General features: G+C 39.3%; 2 protein-coding genes and 1 non-coding gene across 4 annotated transcripts; 1 reads left to right on the top strand and 2 right to left on the bottom strand.

Moving 5' to 3' along the window:
- Window positions 1-7,771: 7,771 nt before the first annotated feature.
- Window positions 7,772-7,865, bottom strand: trnai-uau. The gene is made up of 2 exons: window positions 7,828-7,865; window positions 7,772-7,807 (listed from the first exon to the last, which is right to left on the bottom strand). It is a non-coding gene; the product is annotated as a tRNA-Ile (tRNA).
- A 1,663-nt stretch (window positions 7,866-9,528) lies between these two features.
- On the bottom strand, window positions 9,529-12,327 carry LOC122884456 (hydroxycarboxylic acid receptor 3-like). The gene is made up of 2 exons (XM_044214411.1): window positions 12,194-12,327; window positions 9,529-11,147 (listed from the first exon to the last, which is right to left on the bottom strand). The coding sequence occupies exon 2, from the start codon at window positions 11,069-11,071 to the stop codon at window positions 10,079-10,081; it is 993 nt and encodes a 330-aa protein (XP_044070346.1). The 5' UTR covers window positions 11,072-11,147; window positions 12,194-12,327; the 3' UTR covers window positions 9,529-10,078.
- Window positions 12,328-15,843: 3,516 nt separating this feature from the next.
- Window positions 15,844-19,803, top strand: LOC122884790 (transmembrane protein 229B-like). 2 transcript variants are annotated; one of them, XM_044215144.1, is made up of 2 exons: window positions 15,844-16,011; window positions 18,864-19,803. In XM_044215144.1, exons 1-2 carry the CDS (start codon window positions 15,975-15,977, stop codon window positions 19,346-19,348), a joined length of 522 nt encoding a protein of 173 aa, XP_044071079.1. In that variant the 5' UTR covers window positions 15,844-15,974; the 3' UTR covers window positions 19,349-19,803. The 2 variants fall into 2 exon arrangements, with proteins under 2 accessions (XP_044071079.1, XP_044071078.1); XM_044215143.1 differs by having other exon boundaries at window positions 15,876-16,026.
- Window positions 19,804-22,584: the final 2,781 nt, after the last annotated feature.

Here is a 22,584-nt window from a genome sequence, read left to right as displayed (position 1 = left end):
CAACAAAGCAGCAAATACACAAGTCATGGAGACCAGAGGGAAGCACATATGTGTGTGTTTATGTCAGTGTCTGTTGTAGCAGAAGCAGATGTTTTAAAGAATGGTCAAATTTTGAGATGTTGAACTTGTGTGTGTGTTTATTTGCACATGCAGACTGTTCATGGGAAAAGACAGAGCAACAGTGAGAGAGACAACCTTGAAAGCAAGACAAATACACGGTGGTATTAACAACATATAAAAACTCTCCTCTCGCTTTCTGTGATGAGTTCAGGTCAGTCCAGCCAAGAATGCTGCTTGGCTCAGACTCTCAGGAAGGACCCTTTTAGAGATCCTGGCCCTCCATCAGGTCACACACTCTTCCTCTTCCAGAGGGCTCTGCGCACACATAAATCAAACACACTCCCAACACTCCCCCCATTATTTGTGACATCTATCTGGATGGGCAGGCGTGTGTAGAGGATGTGGTCATTCACCAGGCCCTGCTGGGCCAGGGGAGAGGGGTGGAGGCTGGGATATAAACAAAATCTCTGGCCGGGATGATAATAATCCCCATGCTGTTTTTTTCCTTTGACAAATAAAAGCCTTAAACCCTGCTGGGAAGATATAGGAAGTTGCATAAGGTAGGGAGTTTCAAGTCCAAGTTTCCTGGAAGTTATTGGACGCTGCAATAGTTTGTAGTAAAGTTTTAAGTACAAATTTCCTGGAAATAAAACAAGGGAATGAATACATTCATGTGTACCTATACACTCACACAAACACTGATTCATACAACATGTTGCTTATCTGACCCAAGAGTCCGTAAATGAAGAGTGAAGTGCTGCAAATCCTTTAAATCCACTGTAATTTCCAGGAAGACTGTGTGTGTTCGTTTGTGTGTGTGATTGGAGTTGGCAAAAGAGCCAAGCTGTTGGATGGATGTTTAATTAGGTTAAGGAGGTGCAGCAGGGAAGACAGCCAACTAGCCTTACACACCCTTGTCCTCGACACACACACACACTTGTAGATACTCCACTTCTTAAGTGCATCTGGCCCGTCTGGCTCAGCACAGTGTTCAGTACATGGAAAACTTGGAAAACTGTACAAGTTTCCAGTTGCCACCTGCTGCTGTACTCACTTTTCATTACTCCTGAGTGAGGACGCACAGCACAACTCACAGTAACCAGCAACCTTTCATTCACTTTTAGTCTCTAACGCAGCAATACCAGACTGTGGACATACTCCATTACATAAAAGGCCTGCATTGAAAATATAAGTACAAGTACAGAAGTATTATCAGCAAAATGTACTTAAAGTATCAAAAGTAAAAGTACTCATAATGCTGAAAAATAACCCCTGTGAGTGTTTCACTAATATATATCTGATTATTGGATTATTATTACTGATGCATTCATGTGTAATTAGCATTTTACTGTTGTAGTTGGTTGAGGTGGAGCTGATTTGAACTATTGTATATACTGTTGGGTAGTTTAATATATTTTACATTCAAAAAATGATGAACTTGTAAAACATGATGCATTGTTATCATGTTTTGTATGTAAACTCTTAGTCTGCAAAGTTCTAGTAACTAAAGCTGGCAAATAAATGCAGTGCAGGAAAAAGTAAATATTTCCCTCTAAAGTAAAGTACCTCCGATTTGTACCCAAGTACAGTACTTAGTTACTTTCCACCACTGCGTGCCGTAGGTAGAAGCCTTGCTTAGTGGAACTTTGGCAGAGGTCTTTGACATGGGGTGGTAAGGCCGTTTTCCACAAGACACAGCCTTCTCATTTATTTCAGTGAGACGACGGCATTGAGGCTGCAAGGTAGAGGGCTCAGGCAAAAACACATAGTGTGTATCTGCATAAAAGTTTGTCCTTGCTCATCTTTTGACGCAGTGCCGTTCAACAGCCTCCAGCAACACACTGCCTAAGCAAATCAGATCCATAACAGGTAGAATAGGTTGTAGCATCCTGCCAAAGGGTCATGAATCTGTAGCTCTGTGGGTGAGTGGTGTTCAGCACTCTGCTCCGACTAAACATTTGTTTTCTGACGTAGTCACGATACTACACTCGACATAGTTCATTTCCTGTACGTGTTGTTGAAACTGTTTTAATACAACAATGACACCCGATCTGGCAAGACTGATTGGCATTGCGGTCCTGTATCTGCACCTCGCCTCCCTTGGAGCGTATAGTAAACAACTTTGTACTTCAGTTTCTGTGGGAATCAAAACGAGCACGACGGGCTCTCGCATGGTTGTTGCTCGAATTGCATCAGAGGACATTTGCGTAAAGTTGAGCTTTTCTCAGACAGAAGATTCCATGCTAAAGACTCCATGCTAACACCTCAGCGCTTTGAGAGACAGTAAACTCTATGCTAGCATTTTGAAAATAATAAATAATAATAAAACTTTATTTATAGAGCACTTATCAAAACAAAGTACAAAGTGCTTCACAACAAGAAAAATAAAATAACACAGTGAATGACGAAATATAAAGAAATAAAACACATGAAATACAGAAAAGCAATAAAATAAACAGTAAAATAAACAGCCAGTTCAGGTAAAATCAGGATATGCTTTCAGATAAAATTGTGTTTTGAGACGAGACTTAAACGAAGACACTGACTCAGACAACCTAATTTCTTCGGGCAAGTTGTTCCAGAGCTTCGGGGCCCTGATAGCAAAAGCTCTGTCCCCCATATTGACATCACTGGTTGTCAAAAATATCGAAAAGTTGCTACTTTTTTCGATCTCCGTTAATTATGCATTCAATGGTATCGAAAGTACCCAAGCTATAAAAAAAAAAAACAGATCTACAAACAGATATTCAACCCAAAGTTTTGTGTGCCTAGAAAGAGAGGTATCAAGTATCATATATACAAGTATTGTATCGAAGTTTAAAACTATGGTATCGTGACAACCTTACATTGGCAGACAATAGACTGCATGCGAACACTGCAGCACATACTGTGACAGACAGTAGGCTGCATGTTAACACTTTAGTATCTAGTAAGATGACTGACCTGTTCTGCTGCTAAGTGACTTTTAAATCTCTGTAGCTCATCAGGCAGCTCCCATTCACAATGAATAGCAGCCTATTGCTCTCCCAGCTTTTGAGTCGGCATGTGTGAACTGCCTGGAACACAACTATCCTCCACACACACACACACACACACACACACACACACAATGCTAACCTGACCAGTTGCTGCTAAAAGATGATGATGATAAAGTGTGAGAAAGTGGAGGTTAAATTGAGGTAAATGGCACATATGGGAATTCTTCAACAGATTACCCTGAAATTCACACATTTCCCATGTTGAACAGTCACATAATTGGCTTCCTAGGAACAAAACATTATCACACATCTTTCTCAAAACTTACTCACCCTCCCTGGCTGTAGGTCATATCCAATACACATGAACACACACACATACATCTCCCCTTCTGATGAGACACACCTTTGACCTCAAAGTTTGGTGGTGTGCGGCCATGCAAAATGACATCACTTCCTTTTGGTAACTTGACAGAGGCTTCATCAGTGAAGTCGCTCCAGGCTTGAGAGAGCAGTGGAAGGGAAAGAAAACAATAATGATAATAATTATACCTTCACACGTAATGAGCAAAGCCTACGGGCCACAATACATAACAGCTGGGCCTGGGAGCTGTCAGGCAGCTAGATAGTGAGTGAGCACTCAGTGCAAACCAAAGACAGATGTGAATTATAGCTTGTGACACATAGCTGTGTGGTTAGTAACAGGCTGGGGCGGGCTTGGATCTAAAGATCTTAATATACTGTTGCAGGATGCCTTTCAAAACACTGAAATGCTGCATTAGAGCTTGAAGTTGTGGGTCAACCTCTAAACAGTTGCAATATCTGGGTTTTTTTTGCAAAATTTTGAGGGAATTTCAATGCACGTATATCCTCCCACAGACCTTTTGACACAAAGTGCTCTTGTGGGAAGCAGTTAACCTAAAATTGGTAGTCTTAACAGGTAAATAAAGGCTTCATTATAACCACTGGTGGTTTGCATTCATGACAAGTGTATTTATTTATCAAATAAAAGCAGTGGTGATTAATGGGATATTTTAATGGAAAAAAACTATATTGATTTACATTCTTTTGCAGTGGTGTGTGTGCATGAACAGGGCTGGATAATGAGAGGAGGTGGTTGATGCTGCAGGCCAGATCACGGCAGAGATATGAGAACAGGCCTTGCCACAACACCTACAGACTCGCAGTTACGGTGCCTTCGGGTTCTGTTTATTCTGAGGTCTCTCCCTCGTCACACACATGATTTGCGTGGTTCTCGCTCATCGTCACACACTCTCCGACTCTTCCTTTCCCATCAAACATTTTGCCCCATCTCATTTCTCTCTTTTAATTACACTATCACTCATACTCACGCACACACACCCTCATTACCCCTCTCCAATAGAATAAAATGGGTCAGCAGGCTGTATATTCAAATCATAACAAACCATAGCTATTGCACAACTAAAGACATGATGACACACATATTTCACAGACTGACAAAATGTGTCCCAAGTGGAATGTGTTGGTTGATATGAACCTTACTGTATAACCAATACTAACCCCTGATCTAATAATGCTGCACAGGTTGTTCTGACATAATAGAAACAAAACAAAAAAAGATGTCTGTGTATGTATACTGTTAGTACACCGTGCACTGCCCTATTACATTTTATTTGAGGAAACAATGTCACCAAGACATTGCTCGGATTTGAGACAAAACGTGATTTGGAAAAATTCTTGTCCCGTGTTTTTGGTAGGTTGGCTGGTTAAGTGAGGGGAAAATAGACACAAAATGTAGCTGAAGATTTAGCATACAATAAATTGAGAGTCAAGGCTCCATGTTAACACTTTAGAATGTGCTATGTTGAGATAAAGTTGACTCTGTGTGTTCACTTTAGCATACACTGTGTTGGGAGACAGTAGGTTCCATGCTAACACTTTTGCACACACTACATTGACAGACAGTAGACAGCACGATAATATTTTAGCATATGCTATGTTGAGAGAGAAGCGACACCGTGCTAACACTTTAGCACACACTAGGCTGAGATACAGTAGGCTCCATGCTAATACTTTATCATGCTTTGTTGAGAGCCAGTAAACGCAGTACCTTTGGCTATACTACATTGACAGACAGAAGACTCCAGTCTCCAGTAAACTGTATGCTAACATTCTGAAAACACCGCATTGACAGACAATAGACTCCATGTGAACACTGTAGCATATACTGTGAGAGACAGTAGGCTGCGTGCTAACACTTTAGCAAATGCTAAGTTGAGTGACAGTAGAGCTGCATGATAACACTTTAGCATACACTATATATTGAAAGACAGTAGGCCCCATGTATACTAAATGCTAAGACTTTTATAAATACTATGCTGAGTGATAGGTTTAATTTAAAATGACTTAGCTTTAGCACTCTCTTTTTCTTTTCTTTTTTTCTGCATCACAATTCCTCTAATCTAATCACATCTGATGCTGTGTGTTAATGGATATTATCTTATGATGATAACTGATTCATACTTTACTCACCATTTTACTTTGACTGCACTATAGCTACATATTTATTCTAACATGTACACACATAAAGTATATATTGAGAGGATACGCCTGGTTCAGGCTGGGAGCCAGTAAAGTCAGCTATGGGAGGAGGAGGAGGAGGAGGAGAAAAGACAACATTGGCAGAATGAAAAGAGTCTCATGTTTGGACAAATAAGTATTGTACAGTGATGATAGGGACAGGGATGAAAATGTCAGGAAAAACTGACAGTGTGGTTGTTAGATCAGAAGAGGCAGGGTAATGTCTTGAGTGTAAGTGAGCTTTTGCCATTCCACACTTGAGTGAACTATAAATACTCCTTACTTGAGTGGGTAATCAAGTACTCTTTGCACTCCAAACCAACACTCATATACACGCAAACACCATGAACACACACAGACACATCCGACCATTGCAAAATGGTGATCTCATGCACATTGCATCTGGCCTCATGTGATCATAATGGAGCAAGATGAAGTCTCTCAGCAGGCCGTGTTTTCTACATTAACCCTGTTCTGGAGCGTGTGACAGTCAATAATATGCATCTTATGCATCCATCTTGGGGTTAAGACTGTTGAAACCAGTGTGTGAGTGTGTGTGTTGAATTGAGGTTTCAATCATATCATATCTACCCATATATATATATCCATCTTTCCATTCATGCATAAACAATACCATTCATATCTTCATAACTTTCCTCCTACAGTACTTAAGTGTTTTAATGGGCAGCATGGCAAGATGAAAAATTATTCCTACATGTTTAACTTACATGCAGGAGCAACCAGATGACAAACTCCAAAAATCACATTTTTATCAACACACAAATGTTGATGAAACTAAAAAACAGCCTATTCAGACATCCATATGTGCAGGTCTTGCGGCATTTCCCACTAGATAATAAAGTCAGCTTGTGTAAAACGTAACTGCATGTATGAGAGATGAGAACACGCACAAGGAATACACAGAGCGGGAAAAGCAAAGCCAACTGTTTTCATTCAAACAGCAGACACAGCCAGTCACATTCAAACAGTCACCGGAAGAAAAAAAAAACACTAGCAAGTCAAAACAGTGGACAACAATGACCTCTAGTGGCAGACCTGCAAAGTGTCATGTCAGGTCATTATTAACACTTTTCTCTCACACTGACTCATGATCTTATCACTTGCATGATAATTAATTTTTGCATTTCTGTCATGTTACAGTGTTTAGAAAATGAATTTGACCATATGCTATTGATTTTGAACTGGAAAAATGGGTCCCAGGGTAAAATTGAGTCTCCTGGAAACAGTTTGAAGCCAGAAAACAAGCAGGTGTGGAATGACGAAACTTTATCTGTATCAAATTTACAATACAAATATTTTGACTTGAAAATCTATGACCTGAAGTATTCTTTTCTTCAAAGATTATTTTTGGGCATGATGTGAGTTTTGATATCCATCTTTAACTATTTGTGAATGTAAATCAAATCACACACCATACAAGATGTGGGGTTTGATATCCATTACAAATCTGATATCCATTTTAAACAATTTGTAAATAATTATTTTAAGATGCAAATATGAAGTCAGCATATAACCTACTGTAAGTACAGTGTATGAGTGGCGTGTTATTTCACCACACTTTCAAAGACTGGGTCTTTTCAGAGATGGAGACATACTGCCCCCTGTTTACAGTAAAGCTGAAATACTACTTAAGAGTTTGTACTGTAAAGAATACTGAGTCATATCTTACATGCCATGTTACTACAATATGATGTTATGATGTTTCAGGTTTGTCACAAGATATTAATATAAATAATGGATAATATATCTTTGTTGGTAAAAACAAATGTGGGTTTCAAATATGAAAATATAAATATTTTCTATTTGTATATATACAAATATTTGTATATATATTTGCCTCCCAATATGTTTTAAATGTCTATGTACCGACTTTGTGTCCATAGTAAGTGAATATAAGTGACCTCACTCTTTTATGGCATTTTTTTATGGTTTCTATGGTATCACTATAATAATCCTACTGACTTGCAATTTATTTGGAAGAATGCCCTTGTATTTTATATTTAAAGCTGTATAACTGTGCTTATTCTCGTTAAGAGGTGATTTAGTCAAAATGAGACACTATCGGTATTCCGTTGTGAATAGGATTTCTCGTATTTGTAATACAAAATGAAGTAGATTCGCGTAAAACATACAGTTGCTCAGTATCAAAAGACTGCTCCAGGTGAGGCTCGAACTCACAACCTCGGCATTGCTCTACAATGTACTGTCATATAAGTACCGCGCGCTAACCGATTGCGCCACTGGAGCTCACTTCGTTTTCCCCGCAGTTGGGTTTATAAACAAACGGCATTGAACTAATTATTTACATATTGCGTGTTTCGTTTATCTTTTAACGCCGTTGCACCAGCTTCACGACAACGTTTATATTTTATATGAAAGTACGAAAAGACAATGGTGGATTGAATAATAGTGAAATGACTGCTAAGCTGTTACCCGAAGCGCTATAAATAGATGTCAGCAGGGTTACCGAGCAGAAAGAAATGCTAATACGAGCATTGCCATAATAGGCTTATATTTCAATGTATATAATAAAATAATATGTCAACAGTGGCTTGCTATGTCCTCACAGCGTGTCCCCCACTGCCAGTAGCTAGGCTACAGCTAGGGTTGTAAGAGGAAGATGGGTCAATTATGTCATGCTCTTTGTCACGGCGATACACGAGGAAACAGATGGGCCGTCATATTTTCAAAGTAAAACATTTCTTGCAGAAAAAGTGAATCTCAAAGACACAACAGACATAAAAGTCTTTACTGTTATACAGCACAAATGTTGAAATATTGACGAACAGCGCAGGCTGCCTTTACCAATACTTTCACTATTTCTAGTGTGTCATCCTCCGCCATCTGTTTTGCAAGAGAGACCTGAGTACAGCAGATAGAAAGAAAAACAAACATAGCCAGACATAACAAAAGGACATATAGCATCAGAGGCAGTCACAGACATCGCTGAACAGATCTGAAGATGAGAGTTTATTTTATATCATTTGGTGTTATGGTGATGGTGGTGGAGAGCATTGTCTTACAGGTTGGTCCACAATCTTCCAAAGGTGTTGAGATCCAACTGGGTTGAGATCTGATGACTGTAAAGGCCGTAGCATTTTATTCACGTCATTTTCAAACTCACCAAACCATTCAGTGAGCGCTGGTGCACAGAAGCATCTGCATATGATATGTTTCTCAACACTTTTATTCAGGTTTTTCCTTTGATTTGTCCCCCATCTGTTTCTATCTACCTTCTGTCTCTCTGTCTTTCTGTTTACCTACCCTCTTTCACAGGTATGCTGCCACATATTACCCTTTGGTCCATTTCAAACATTTGCATATTCATTGTATTGACTGTAATAGCTGTGCTGAAGCATCGTATGTCTTGTGTATTGTTAATGTGTACATGCTGTATTGATGTGCTCTGTGTAGAGCTGCAAGTGACTGTGGACAAGAACATCCTCCAAGAACGTAATAAAGTATCTATGACTAACATTATTTTCAAATTATACTATAATCCTTACCTGGCTCCAGACATCCGAATCACAGACCACATCTCTGATTTGCTCAGCGATACAGATATGAATGAAATGACTATGACTGAAGTGAAACAAAAGAGTGTACTGTAGCTCAATAATAAGATGTTATTAAGAAGAAGCAACCCTGTCAATTTAATACCTACCCATTAGTAATGAGATATAATTTGACTTTCGCTTCTGAATGGTTAATATCAACAGCCCAAATCTTAATTAATTATATTTCAAGAGCTATGTATTGTTTTTTGCCTTTGATAAACATTTAATAAAATATAATACAATAGCATTTTGTTATCCCTTCATTATCATAAACACCTCTGAGAATAGCATCAGTAGACATCCTATATAGAAAGAAATAGGTACAGTGAATGCCAACAAATTAACGCACACACTTACATTTTACTGCTTTTATTGACATTCACATCCATGAATATTGAACATTTGCAGGAACTCCACTGGTCACTGTATTTATTCTGATGTTATGGATGTTACAACAAAGCTCCCTGTACTTTGCACCAGTCAGGGCACTCCCCTGTAGCATTGCTGTCATCATCTAGGGGCATTACACAGACTAAAATATAAATACACATACTGTGGTTTAAATAAGCAGTGCGAAAGCATTCATGAGAGGTTAATACTTAATTCCCTCGTAAAATAAAAAACACTTAGTTACTCCAAACTAATCACTAGTCATGTCAAATATAGAATAGGAAACGAACATCAGCTAAGAGAAAACAAACTAGTCTTTTCCGTACTTTTAACCCTCTCCAGTGTTTTAGTTTACAAGCATTAGCCATATAGTTAATGTTCTCAATGCACTTATCAGAGTGGTTCAGCAGCTCCCTCAAGATTCTTCAACAATCTGAGGATTGAACCTACAACCCTGTTCTGGGGAAGTCTATCCATTTGAAAAAATATGTAATATTTTATTATTTCTGCCTTTCAGCAGTTACTAGCTGGGTTGTTGGCCGGTCTGACATTCTTTTTCTTAAAGCTGAAAGAGCTTTTGAGGGCATCAAGAAACATGGAGCTAGAGAAAGAGTAGATGACAGGGTCCAAAGCACTGTTGAGGTAGGTGAAGCCGATGCACATCATAAAGAGCTGGGTGATGAGATTGTAGGACGTGTCGTCCTTGGGGTAGAAATACTTGATGTACATCCCGCCTAAGCCTGTGACAATACTTGGCATGAAGCAGATGGTGAACACCAAACTGATCACCCCTACTGCTCGGATGGCCCTCCGTACCCTCTTCTGCCTGCCCATCTGCCGTTTGTGCAGGAAGCATGCAATCCGGGCTGAGCAGAACAGCAACAAGAACCAGGGCAGGAAGAATTCTGCAGTGAAGGCCACGTAGTGTACCTTTATCGCCAAAGGGATTACAATGTAGGAGTTGAAGCTGCGACACTGGGAGACGGTGCCACTCTGGTTGAGGAGGTTGTAGGTCACCAGCGGAATCCGAAGGGCGATCACAGCAATCCACATCAGGACTGCGAGCCAACCCGCCTGAGTTAAAGTCATACGGCTGATGCAGTGATGCGGATGGAGCACTTTAAAGTAGCGTTCCAGTGCCACAGCTGTCATGAACGCAATACTGGCAGAGCGATTGACAGCCAGCATGAAGAGGTTGATGCGGCACCAGACGTGTCCAAACACCCAGCAGTCCCCTCGGAGGTGGGTGTCGATGCGGAAGGGTACGCTGATGAGGAGCAGGAAGTCAGCTAGAACCAGGTTAAAGAGAAAGAGAGTGTGGGGTTTCCAAAATTTCATGCGGAAACAGAAAATCCACAAGGCTACTACGGTTCCTGGCAGGCCCACAATCACTTCAATGATCATGAAAAAAAGCAGGAACAAAGTTCCAAGGTCTTGGGTGGGTTGGCAATGCATGAAAATGGTAGTGTCATTTATCGACTCGTTGGTGCCAGTCATCAACTCCATTTCAGATATGAATGCAGTCTGATCACTCTGGTTTTTCCACTGCTTCTTATTTTCAGAAGATCTAATGTTCTTGAAACTTCCACAGAGGAGAGAATGAGAGAGAAAAACGTTTTAGACTTTGATATTTCATGGATCATATAGTTAAAGCAAAAGTTCAAAATTTTGGGAAATACACGCTGAGTGTTGCAGCGCTTATTCTCGAAGGTTTCTCCTTGATCTGCTGTGGCTTGGATTGTAAATCATTTGTACGTTTAGACAAAAGCATCTGCTAAATGAATATATGTAAATGTAAATACACTTATTCGCTTCCAACTTGCCAAGAGTGAGATGAGAAGACTGGTACCACTCTCATTTCTGTACATTTAATATGAAGCTACAGCCAGCAGCCAGTTAGCTTAGCCGAGCATAAAGACTGGAAACAGCTAGCCTGGCCCTGTCCGAAGGCAACAAAATCCACCTACCGGCAACTTCAAAGCTCACTAATTAAAATGCTATATTTCATGTTTAATCCGTTTCCTCCTGTTTCCTGTTTCCAGTCTTTCAGCTAAGCTATGCTAACTGGCTACTGGCTGCAGTTTCATATTTAGTGTACAGACATGAGAGTGGTACCGATCTTATCATCTAACTCTCAGCAAGAACGCAAATTGGCATATTTCCTGAAATGTCAAACTATTCTTTTAAGACAAGAAGGAGGTGTGTCTGTAACTACAGTAATTTCTGTCCCCGTGTGCCATGTACCTTAAAAATCAATTTTAGACTTTTTATAAAAAAATGTATCCGAACTTTCCATATGATAAAGCAGTGTTGTCAATTTTTACCTGAAAAAGCATAGAGTGACATTTAAGCCAAAGTTCTTGTTTCATACAACACAACATTCTTTCAGGGCTATAACAATATATGATAAAATGTGTGAAATTGTATGCCGACACAGTTTTGCTTTTTCCTATCTATACTCTACATCACTTCATATATAAATATAACATTGTATTGTTCAACTGCCTTCATATTGCGATGTTAGTCATGAGATACATCATGATAGTAAAAACGCTTTTGTCAGTCTTTTAAAGGTCTAAACTCAAAATGAGTGTGCAGTACAGAAAACGTTTAACTTCCAGCACTCACCAGCAGTCAACACTGAAATCCTTGGTTCCCTCTAAAAGACCTGAACACCCTCCTTCTCAGAGGTCAGAGTTGTCTTATTGATTGATTATCAGCAGACAAAGGCAATAACGTGTACAAATCGCTTTCAAGTAGTGTTTCAAGTGATCTAGTGGGACAAGATCTTCTGTATAAAAGCTGGCTTCCTCTGAGGGCATGTCACAACACGAGGATGGCCATGATGGTTCCAGGGAAAACAAACTGACAAAAGACAATCACTTCTGGTATTTGGGATCACAGTTGTATAATGTTGCATAATTGCATGTTTGTTGCGCTTTTTTGTCCTACTTTTTATACCAAAGAACCTTTATGGGAATATTGTATTGATGAATGAGAATTCATCATTTAAAAAACAGAAATTATTGCGAGACAATTATTTCTTGACAGAGATAGTTGTTGTTGTTGTTGTCGGTGATGACACTTATAACGCATACACACACCCACTTCCATTAATACTTTTATTAATGTTGACATAAAAAAAAAACTCTGCCTCTGTGTTCATAAGTATATCAATATCCTCATTTACACATTTCACTTCATTGATACATTTGTATCTACTGTATAATATGTGTTAATATTAAACAGTAATTCCAGTCTTGTATATGCATAGGTGTATACTGTAGGTACTGTACATATCAGTGCATATCTAGTAGCTACTGCCAATGGTACACTTCCATTGCAATAATTTACACTACCATTTGTGCTGTATTTTGTAAAATGTAAAATTTATATCTGACCTTTATACTATCATGCAGTGACATCAGAATTTCCACTTAGTTATGAAATTATAAAGTGTCAGTCTGCCCTATATGGTCTGGTCCTTTTCTGTCTCATATCATTTCATCACATCCACTGAACTTAATTTCGGTTTTGAAGTGTCACATCAAGTGTCTTATTTAGTGTCACCTGGCCACTTCTGGACTGATTGTATCATATTTCATTTCATCATAGCTCAATAATAAGATGTTATTAAGAAGAAGCAACCCTGTCAATGTAATACCTACCCATTAGTAATGAGATATAATTTGACTTTCGCTTCTGAATGGTTAATATCAACAGCCCAAATCCTAATTAATTATATTTCAAGAGCTATGTATTGTTTTTTGCCTTTGATAAACATTTAATAAAATATAATACAATAGCATTTTGTTATCCCTTCATTATCATAAACACCTCTGAGAATAGCATCAGTAGACATCCTATATAGAAAGAAATAGGTACAGTGAATGCCAACAAATTAACGCACACACTTACATTTTACTGCTTTTATTGACATTCACATCCATGAATATTGAACATTTGCAGGAACTCCACTGGTCACTGTATTTATTCTGATGTTATGGATGTTACAACAAAGCTCCCTGTACTTTGCACCAGTCAGGGCACTCCCCTGTAGCATTGCTGTCATCATCTAGGGGCATTACACAGACTAAAATATAAATACACATACTGTGGTTTAAATAAGCAGTGCGATAGCATTCATGAGAGGTTAATACTTAATTCCCTCGTAAAATAAAAAACACTTAGTTACTCCAAACTAATCACTAGTCATGTCAAATACTAGTCTTTTCCGTACTTTTAACCCTCTCCAGTGTTTTAGTTTACAAGCATTAGCCAGTGTATAACTAGTGCATAACTATTTTAGCTACTTTTTGTGTGTGGACTTGCACTGAACTTAATTTCGGTTTCGAAGTGTCACATCAAGTGTCTTATTTAGTGTCACCTGGCCACTTCTGGACTGATTGTATCATATTTCATTTCATCTTAGCTCATCTCGAATTATCTCATTTCATTTAAACACATCTCATCTACCTCACCTCAACCCATTATACCCGTCTCAGGTCATCTCATCATACCTGTGCAACCCAACTCCTCTCACCTGATCTCAAATCCTCATGTAATCCTATCCAACCTCATCTTATCTCATCTTATCTTATTTTGGATTTTGTAACACCACCTCACCTCATTTTGACCCATTTCATCTTATCTCACATCAATGTCATGTCATTTCATCACATCTCATTACTGTATACAGTGTAGTGTATACAGTACAATTTTCTATTGTATTTTCTACTAGAACACTTTACACATCCAGCTGTGTGTATGTTGGGATGTAGACAGTGTTTTGGGAAAATAAAGACTACTGTACATGTAGTAAGTGTAACACTAGACGTGCAAAAGACCCATTACATTTCATGATAAGGCATTCATACTAGTGTTTTCCATTCATGATAGTGTTTTATATTGAGCACATCAATGTTCAATTGGTTTTTAGAAATGTATTAGTAATCATATTTTTTCATAATTATTAAACCTTTATTTAACCAGATAAGATGATGGTGTGTGTGTTTCATTTTGCAGGAGATCAGTAGAGTTTTGCAGACATGAGGTGTGCTTTCTGAAAACAATAGAAGAACTGTGATTTCAATCTAATTTGAGTCCATTCAGTTTCCCATACCAAACGGACTCAACATTGATCATAAGTGATTTGAAAAGGGCAGTGAGTGAAGGCTCTCTGTGCTTACTGAGAGAGAACATGTTAATTTCCCTAGCCAAATTTTCTTTGGTGACAATTCAGTATGCAACAATGCAACACACACACACACACAGAGTCAGCCGAGCTCTTCGCTGTCCGACCTTTGTCAGCTCGATAACTTTATGGTCATTGACTCCCATACAGCGGCGCAGTCCCCCTTCCAAGCCCTAAAGGTGTGTTTACTAGAATCACTGGACTCTGATCTACAGGTCCGCCATTCATCCAACTGTTTTATTAGAGTACGCACAAAACAAACACACAGGACTAAGCAGTGGCACCACGTCAGGACCGACATCTGCTTTCAGAGACACTTTATGGTTACATTGCATGCTGTGCATGAGTGAAACTGTACTGGTAGAGCTCTGCATCCATTATACAGCGTGTGTTTATATGTGTGTTGGCTGCTTTCTCAGCACAAGTCTTGCTGTAAGTGCTTAGTGAGTAAATTCTAGTTACTCATTTTTATAACTGCAGATGAATGACTACTAACAATCTGGTGTCGTACATATCTTTACTGCAGCCAAAACCGAAAGACCTGCAATAACTTTGCAACTCAAACATATCACTCTTATGATAATGTTTGTGTTATTTGTACATTCATAAATAACATTCACAACCTTTTGAATAATTTTTTCCCAGATTTTTTTCTGCCTTAATTATCACAAAACGAATATTTATGTAGTAGAAATATTCTTTTGTCTGAAATATGACCTTGCAAATGTCCAAAATGTATCACATCTGCTGGTAGGTTAGGAACCAAAATTTGAAAACTATTGTTATAAAATAGTTTAAAATGTTTGTAAAGAAATACACTGTACAGTGTCTTGTCGATTGATATGTGTAAATTCTTGGCATCTTCTCTGATACACCCAGCTTCTGTGGTTCACTGATAACCTCCAAGTTTCCCTCCAAAAACACACATCAATACATTTGCGTACTTACTGTATGCTTAAAAGAAACCATTCATCCACTGTGAGATCAATACTTTTATTGGTACTACATGCACACAGAAATATTTTCCTCAGGTGTTTGCTTCCTGGGTCTGTCCCTTGGTTCACGACCTCAGCCTGTGACAGAGATATCACTGTCTCACTCTGATAACACCGAGCCGCTTAATGTTTAGCCACAAACACACACACACACACACACACACACACACAGGGAAGCAGAGGGATTACAAAGGCACAGAGACCTGTATGCTGCCCAGGGATGGAGACGATAAAACTAAATGCGAGGAGAACGCAAGGTAGTAATGACCGAGGTGAGAATTGTTACTGTTTATTTTCTATTATTGTGTATTATATAAATGACTATTTTATTTTGAGGAGAATTTAATGACAGGGACAGTCACCAAGTTGATATGGCATTGGTACATTTTTTTATAGTGCAGAATGAAAAGCTGTTGAAGATTTTCCAAGCCTTTAACTCACTGAGCTGGGCTATTAGCCTGTTAATCCACATTAGAGCATGTACACTACGGTGTTTGTCCCGTGGAGGAGGGATGAAACAGGACTGTATACGCACCGGGGGTATTATAATGTGGGGAAGAAAATCTAGAAAAAAAGATGGGCTCTTCCAAAAAGAAATAGGGCCTAAATATTACCTGTCAAAATTGTATAAAAGTTTAATATAACTATTTAATATATTTGTTTGTTTAAACTGAAGCTTATGGTAAAACAAATGCTGTAACACATGATAGATTCATAGGAAACACTGCGTTTTCTCTATAAAGAGATTGGTTTAAGAGGTATGATTCCACCCCTTTAAAAGCAAGTAGAAATTAAAAATTGAAGATTTGTTATTTAGACTGGAGAATTTCGTGGTTAACAGAGTCAATAATGCAAACATGTCGCAAACAACACCGCTTTATCCAATAGTTGTGACTTTTCTATAACAATATACATCTCATTATTGATTACTTGTTGCAGCAGTTATCTACTTAATTATTGGTTTTCTTACGCACCAGTTTTGATCACCATGTTTCACATTCATGGACGAAAACAAAAGGGGAAGCAACAACTCATAATCCCAATGCACACAAACCTGTGGTCCCCCTACTAAAACTCAAAGCACAGGATTGCAAACTGCTATCACTCCCACAATAATTGAGGTTCATAGGGCTATGATTTGAATTATGATCAGCTGAGAAACACGCATTCTTTTTTCAAGTATAACTTTTCATTTACATGTGTAACTATATCTCAGATTAATATGGTCAAAAATGTACCGATTGGGCAACACCTGTCACTGAAACAGTTTTGCATTTCCTGTAGTAGTCAGTAATTTCACTTTTACTTATGTGTGTTTTAAAGCTGGAGTGCAGACCTTTTGTCTAATTACAGTAATTACAGTGCGAGTAATTACACAAACACTGTCGATGCGTGCTTGTGATGTATGCCTACATTGAGCTCGCACCAGGCTTGTGTTCAAAAATAGTTGCAAAAATACAGAGAAATTTCCACAGTTCCATGACAATAATCCATTATTTAGGTAGAGTAAATGTAATAGCTACATCGCCTACTCCAAATATTTTACCAACCTGTCCAAGAGCAGTAATGTGACATCTGTGTCTGCCCTCAGTCCTTTGTCTCAGTACTCTCCAACAAGGAAAAGGTAAAGCTACACCAGTGGCTATCCGTGTTTGTCCTCGCCGTCAATCGCTTTCTTTCTTTTTTTCTTTTTTACTTGGCGCATCAGAAACTTTTCTTGGACGCTTCTTAGGTTTTACTCCTAGTAGGGTTGGGCGATGTCTACCAAATTGGCATATGAGGATGTCCACAGTGAAACATTGCGATGGATGATAACATCGTTGTTGGGTGGGTGGGTGGGTGACACTGCCTCTAGATTGGGCCTTTTGCGTTTTTTGCGAGTTTCGCGGCCATCGTAGTTTCTCCTACACACTTAGAAGGGGAGGGTGAGGCGAGCGGTATTCAAACTGTAATTTCACCACTAGACGCCAATAAATCCTGCACACTGCTCCATTAAAAAATGCAATGCTTGTGTTCAGGGATGCATGAAGTTGGGGGCAGGAGGAGAACAACATGAAGCGATGAAGGTTTGGGTAGTAGTACCGGCAAGAACTTCAGTCTACTTTCACCCCTGATTCGGCCCGAATGAAATGATTGGCTAAATGACTGGCTGGCCTACCTATAAACCTACCTGCCTGTCTACCTGCGCTCACTCTGCCCGTGCACTCATTGCGCATGAAAATGTGTTTTGGGGGAGTAGCTTTGGAGGGAGACCTGAAGGGAGGGGGTAGGATTTTTTTCGGTTGGATACTACTTTCAAAATCTAGCTCTTCTCTTTCTAGTTTCTCCAATGTTACCTACCCTAGCTTTAAAGGAATAGTTCAACATTTTAGGAAATACTCTTATTCACTTTTTCCTGCCAAGAATTAGATGAGAAGATTGATGCCACTCTCATGTCTGTACCGTAAAGATGTAGCTGGATCCAGCAGCTGGATAGCTTAGCTTATCATAAAGACTGGAAACGGAGGCAAACAGCTTGCCTGGCTCTGTCCAAAGGTAACAAAATCCAGCTCCTCTAAAGGTCACAAATTAACATATCTTGAATGTTTAATCTGTACAAAAACCGTAGAATAAAAATGTGTGTGGGGTTGTGTGTCAAACTATTTTTTGGCTGGGCCTGGGCATAGTAACTTTTTGATTTCAGGAAGTTACCGCTCCCGGCCAAAAAATATCCATCAAAGTCATCCATCTAAGTCTCAGCAAAAAAGCGAATAAGTTACTAAGTTAAAATTACTTTAAGAAGTTTACTTTGTTACATATTAAATGGTATTCATTAAAGAATGGAAATTTAGCAATAATAGGCATCGCAACAGAAATGTATCATTGTAACCTCTGCACTTAATGTGGTAATGGGATGGTAATTGTTACTGTTTGGCTAATTTTCTTTTTTCCCTAGATCAAATTTATAGGCCTGAAGTTCATCCCTTCACTCTAAACTATAAAGAATCTTTGCTAAGGTTATTTAATAGCTTCATCATGTTTGTTTTTGTGAACACTTTTCGCACATTTTGGATATCTTACTCTCCAAATGGGCCATAACCATACAGTAATTACAGTTTCTTTGTGACAGGTACCGGTGTTGAAGATGAAGCACCAGCAAAGCCACATGGGAGCGTCTCAAGTTGTCCTCTCTCTGCTGTAGTTCGCCTCTATGTGTACGCACTGCATGGCTGTTTCTGTGAGGTGGCCTTCACTGCTGTGTGGGACTGGTGCAGCACCCACGACAGGAGGCTGGCGGGTCACAGCAGCCTTTGGGCGCTGCCTATGTACGCTACCGCAATCTACTTCATGGAGAGCCTGAGATCCCGGCTGCTGGATCAGCATCACCCACTGCCAGTGCGTCTTACGGCCTACACGGTGTTCATCTACCTATGGGAGTTCAGCTGGGGGGCAGGGCTGAGGCTGCTGGGGGCCTGTCCCTGGGACTACTCAGGTTATAGGTACAACCTGGGAGGACTGGTTACACTGGAGTATGCATTGCCCTGGGCTGTGGCAGCATTTATAGCAGAGAAGCATGTGATCAGGAACACTTTGAGGATAAGACTGCACAGCTGAACTGATATCAGTCTGAAATAATGTGCTCCCAAAAGCAACTAGAAAGAATTTATGGGCATTGTTTTAGGAACACCACCACGCTTTTGTGAGTTTCGTGACGTCCCTGGGCTGTCTTTAAATCTGACAACCTTTTTCAGTTCAATCTGTGAGCCTTTTTTTCTCACAGACTGATTGTATGTATATGTATATGTACGTGTATGTATGTGTATACAACTGGTTTAGTAATGTAACTGACTGTATGACAGCTTTAAAGGAATAGTTTGGCATTTTGGGAAATAAGCTCATTTGCTTTCTTGCTAAGAGTTAGAAGATCGACACCACTTTCATATCATAATATCTGTCCATTAAATATGAAGTTACAGGCAGATGACGGTGCTTCGTTTAGCACAAAGACTAGAAAAAGTGGAATAGAGAAAGAGCTAGCTTGGCCAAAAAAAACAAAAGTGTAAAAACAACAAGTTGTGGTTTGCTTGACTATTTCTTAGTAATGACTTCCCGGAATTTCTGCTTAGCAAACTCACAGTGATGACTCCAGGAAGTCACCAAGAAATGGTTACAGCACGTAACTCAGAATCAGTCTGACTGTAGGCCAGTTACAGTTGATATCAGACATGTAAAGGGAGGAGAGAGGAGATGACATGCAGCAAAACCAAATTCATATCTGTGAATGAACAAGCAACTCTCCCATTCAACACTTAACAAATCCAGACAGTCGCTGAAATTTTGTTTTCAAAAAAAGTTTTTTCATTTTATTTGATTCTTTAGCATTTTAATGATCATTTGCACATGCTACATTAGCAACTTTTCTCAAATATCTTTAAGCAAATCTCTGATTCCATTCTGCTAAGGGCCCCCAATAAATAGGAGCTCTTTGTGGGCAATGTAACAAACCCAAAAACAAAACAAAAAAAGTATCCAAGCGTCCATCAAGACATATGAAATCCCTCCTACAGCAAAATCCACTTCTGTGCTGTCCATCAGTATGCTGTTTATGGTCATCACTGCAATATATTGTAATCTATTCAAGCTGAAACTGCAGCTTTCAATTTTACAGGTGGTGAGTATGTGATACTGACAAGACAGTTTGATTGGAGTTTCACTTTCAGTCATGTAAGAATTCAGAGCTGTTTAGACCATTTTGCAAGCATTTAAGTATAAAAACTCTACAATAGCAGCACAAATCCAGTTTGACTCCCTTGGGCTGCAGGATGAAGAGCTTTTTAACAGTTTTTAGTCAGTTTAATGCACTAAAATGTTTATATTAATAGTTTATATTCACAAAAAACTGTTCATACTGTCCATGATCATAAGAATAGCGGACAATGATATGTGATCCATGCGTTTTTTGCATTGGAGTTTTACCTACAACAAGCCTACCCTTACAGTGCATCCAGAAAGTATTCACAGCGCTTCACTTTTTCCACATTTTGTTATGTTACAGCCTTATTCCTAAAGGCATTAAATTCTACAAACAATACCCCATAATGACAACGTGAAAGAAGTTTGTTTGAAATCTTTGCAAAATAATTAAAAATATAAAAAACAGTAGAAAAAAAAATCACATGTACATAAGTGTTCACAGCCTTTGCTCAATACTTTGTTGAAGCACCTTTGGCACCAATTACAGCCTCAAGTCTTTTTGAGTATGATGCTACAAGCTTGGCACGCCTATTTTTGGGCAGTTTCTCCCATTCTTTCTTTGCAGGACCTCTCAAGCTCCATCAGGTTGGATGGGGAGCGTCGCTGCACAGCCATTTTCAGATCTCTCCAGAGATGTTCGATCGGGTTCAAGTCTGGGCTCTGGCTGGGCCACTCGAGGACACTCACAGAGTTCCCGTAGCCACTCCTTTGTTATCTTGGCTGTGAGCTTAGGGTCGTTGTCCTGTTGGAAGAGGAAACTTCGCCCCAGTCTGAGTTCCAGAGCGCTCTGGAGCAGGTTTTCATCAAGGATGTCTCTGTACATTGCTGCATTCATCTTTCCCTCGATCCTGACTAGTCTCCCAGTTCCTGCCGCTGAAAAACATCCCCACAGCATGATACTGCCTCCACCATGCTTCCCTGTAGGGATCGTACTGGTTTCCTCCAGACATGATGCTTGCCATTCGGGCCAAAGAGTTCAATCTTTGTTTCATCAGACCAGAGAATTTTCTTAGTCACCTCCCTGACTAAGGACCTTCTCCCCCGATTGCTCAGTTTGTCCAGGCAGCCAGCTCTAGGAAGAGTCCTGGTGGTTCCAAACTTCTTCCATCTACAGATGATGGAGGTCTCTGTGCTCATTGGGACCTTCAATGCTGCAGAAATGTTTCTGTACCCCTCTCTAGATCTGTGCCTCGATACAATCCTGTCTCAGAGGTCTACAAACAATCCCTTGGACTTCATGGCTTGGTTTGTGCTCTGACATGCACTGTTAACTGTGGGACCTTATACAAACCAGTGTGTGCCTTTCCAAATCATGTCCAATCAACTGAATTTACCACAGGTCGACTCCAATCAAGTTGTAGAAACATCTCAAGTATGATCAGTGGAAACAGGATGCACCTGAGCTCAATATTGAGAGTCACGGCAAAGGCTGTGAACACTTATGTACATGTTAATTTTTTCATATTTTATTTTTAATAAATTTGTAAAGATTTCAAACAAACTTCTTTCACGTTGTCATTATTGGGTATTGTTTGTAGAATTTTGAGGAAAATAATGAATTTAATCCGTTTTGGAATAAGACTGTAACATAACAAAATGTGGGAAAAAGTGAAGCACTGTGAATACTTTCCAGATGCACTGTATGTCTCATCAGTAACTGCACCCATTGCTGCACCAAGTGCGGGTTTCAGCCAAATATGCTCTTAAATCACGTCAAGTCAGTTCTGGGTTTCTTTGGAAAAGCACCTCAGAATTACATGGTGTTGCTTAAATAAGAACCTGGCAAACTCTACTTGGCACGTAACACACGAATATCATCTGACAACAAGGTGATTATTCCTAACACTTGTTGAAACTTGTGTTTAACGCTTTTTCAGCCAATAAGATTATTACTCTAGGACTGTGTCTGTAATGTGTAGTTTTGACATTTTTTAGCCCAACTTTTTTACTTCTAGAGGAAATCTACATACCGTATCACAGTTTACAAGGCAGATGGATTGGGAGGGTTTTTGATACAGTTCCTGTGTAAAATGGAGTAAATGAATCTCACGCCAAACCCCTGCACTACCACAAGAAATGTGGTAATTGGGAAGTGA

The sequence above is a fragment of the Siniperca chuatsi genome, linkage group LG11, assembly GCF_020085105.1.
Source record: "Siniperca chuatsi isolate FFG_IHB_CAS linkage group LG11, ASM2008510v1, whole genome shotgun sequence".
Lineage (NCBI taxonomy): Eukaryota > Metazoa > Chordata > Actinopteri > Centrarchiformes > Sinipercidae > Siniperca > Siniperca chuatsi.
This window is presented reverse-complemented; position numbering and strand designations above follow the sequence as displayed.

What these genes read in the sequence shown, in the direction of transcription:
- LOC122884456 (XM_044214411.1), bottom strand. Translation starts at nt 11,071, where the DNA reads ATGGAGTTGATGACTGGCACCAACGAGTCGATAAATGACACTACCATT.
- LOC122884790 (XM_044215143.1), top strand. Translation starts at nt 15,975, where the DNA reads ATGGAGACGATAAAACTAAATGCGAGGAGAACGCAAGGTAGTAATGAC. An exon ending in GCAAGGTAGTAATGACCGAG is followed by an intron (nt 16,027 to 18,863) that starts GTGAGAATTGTT and finishes TCTTTGTGACAG; the next exon opens with GTACCGGTGTTGAAGATGAA.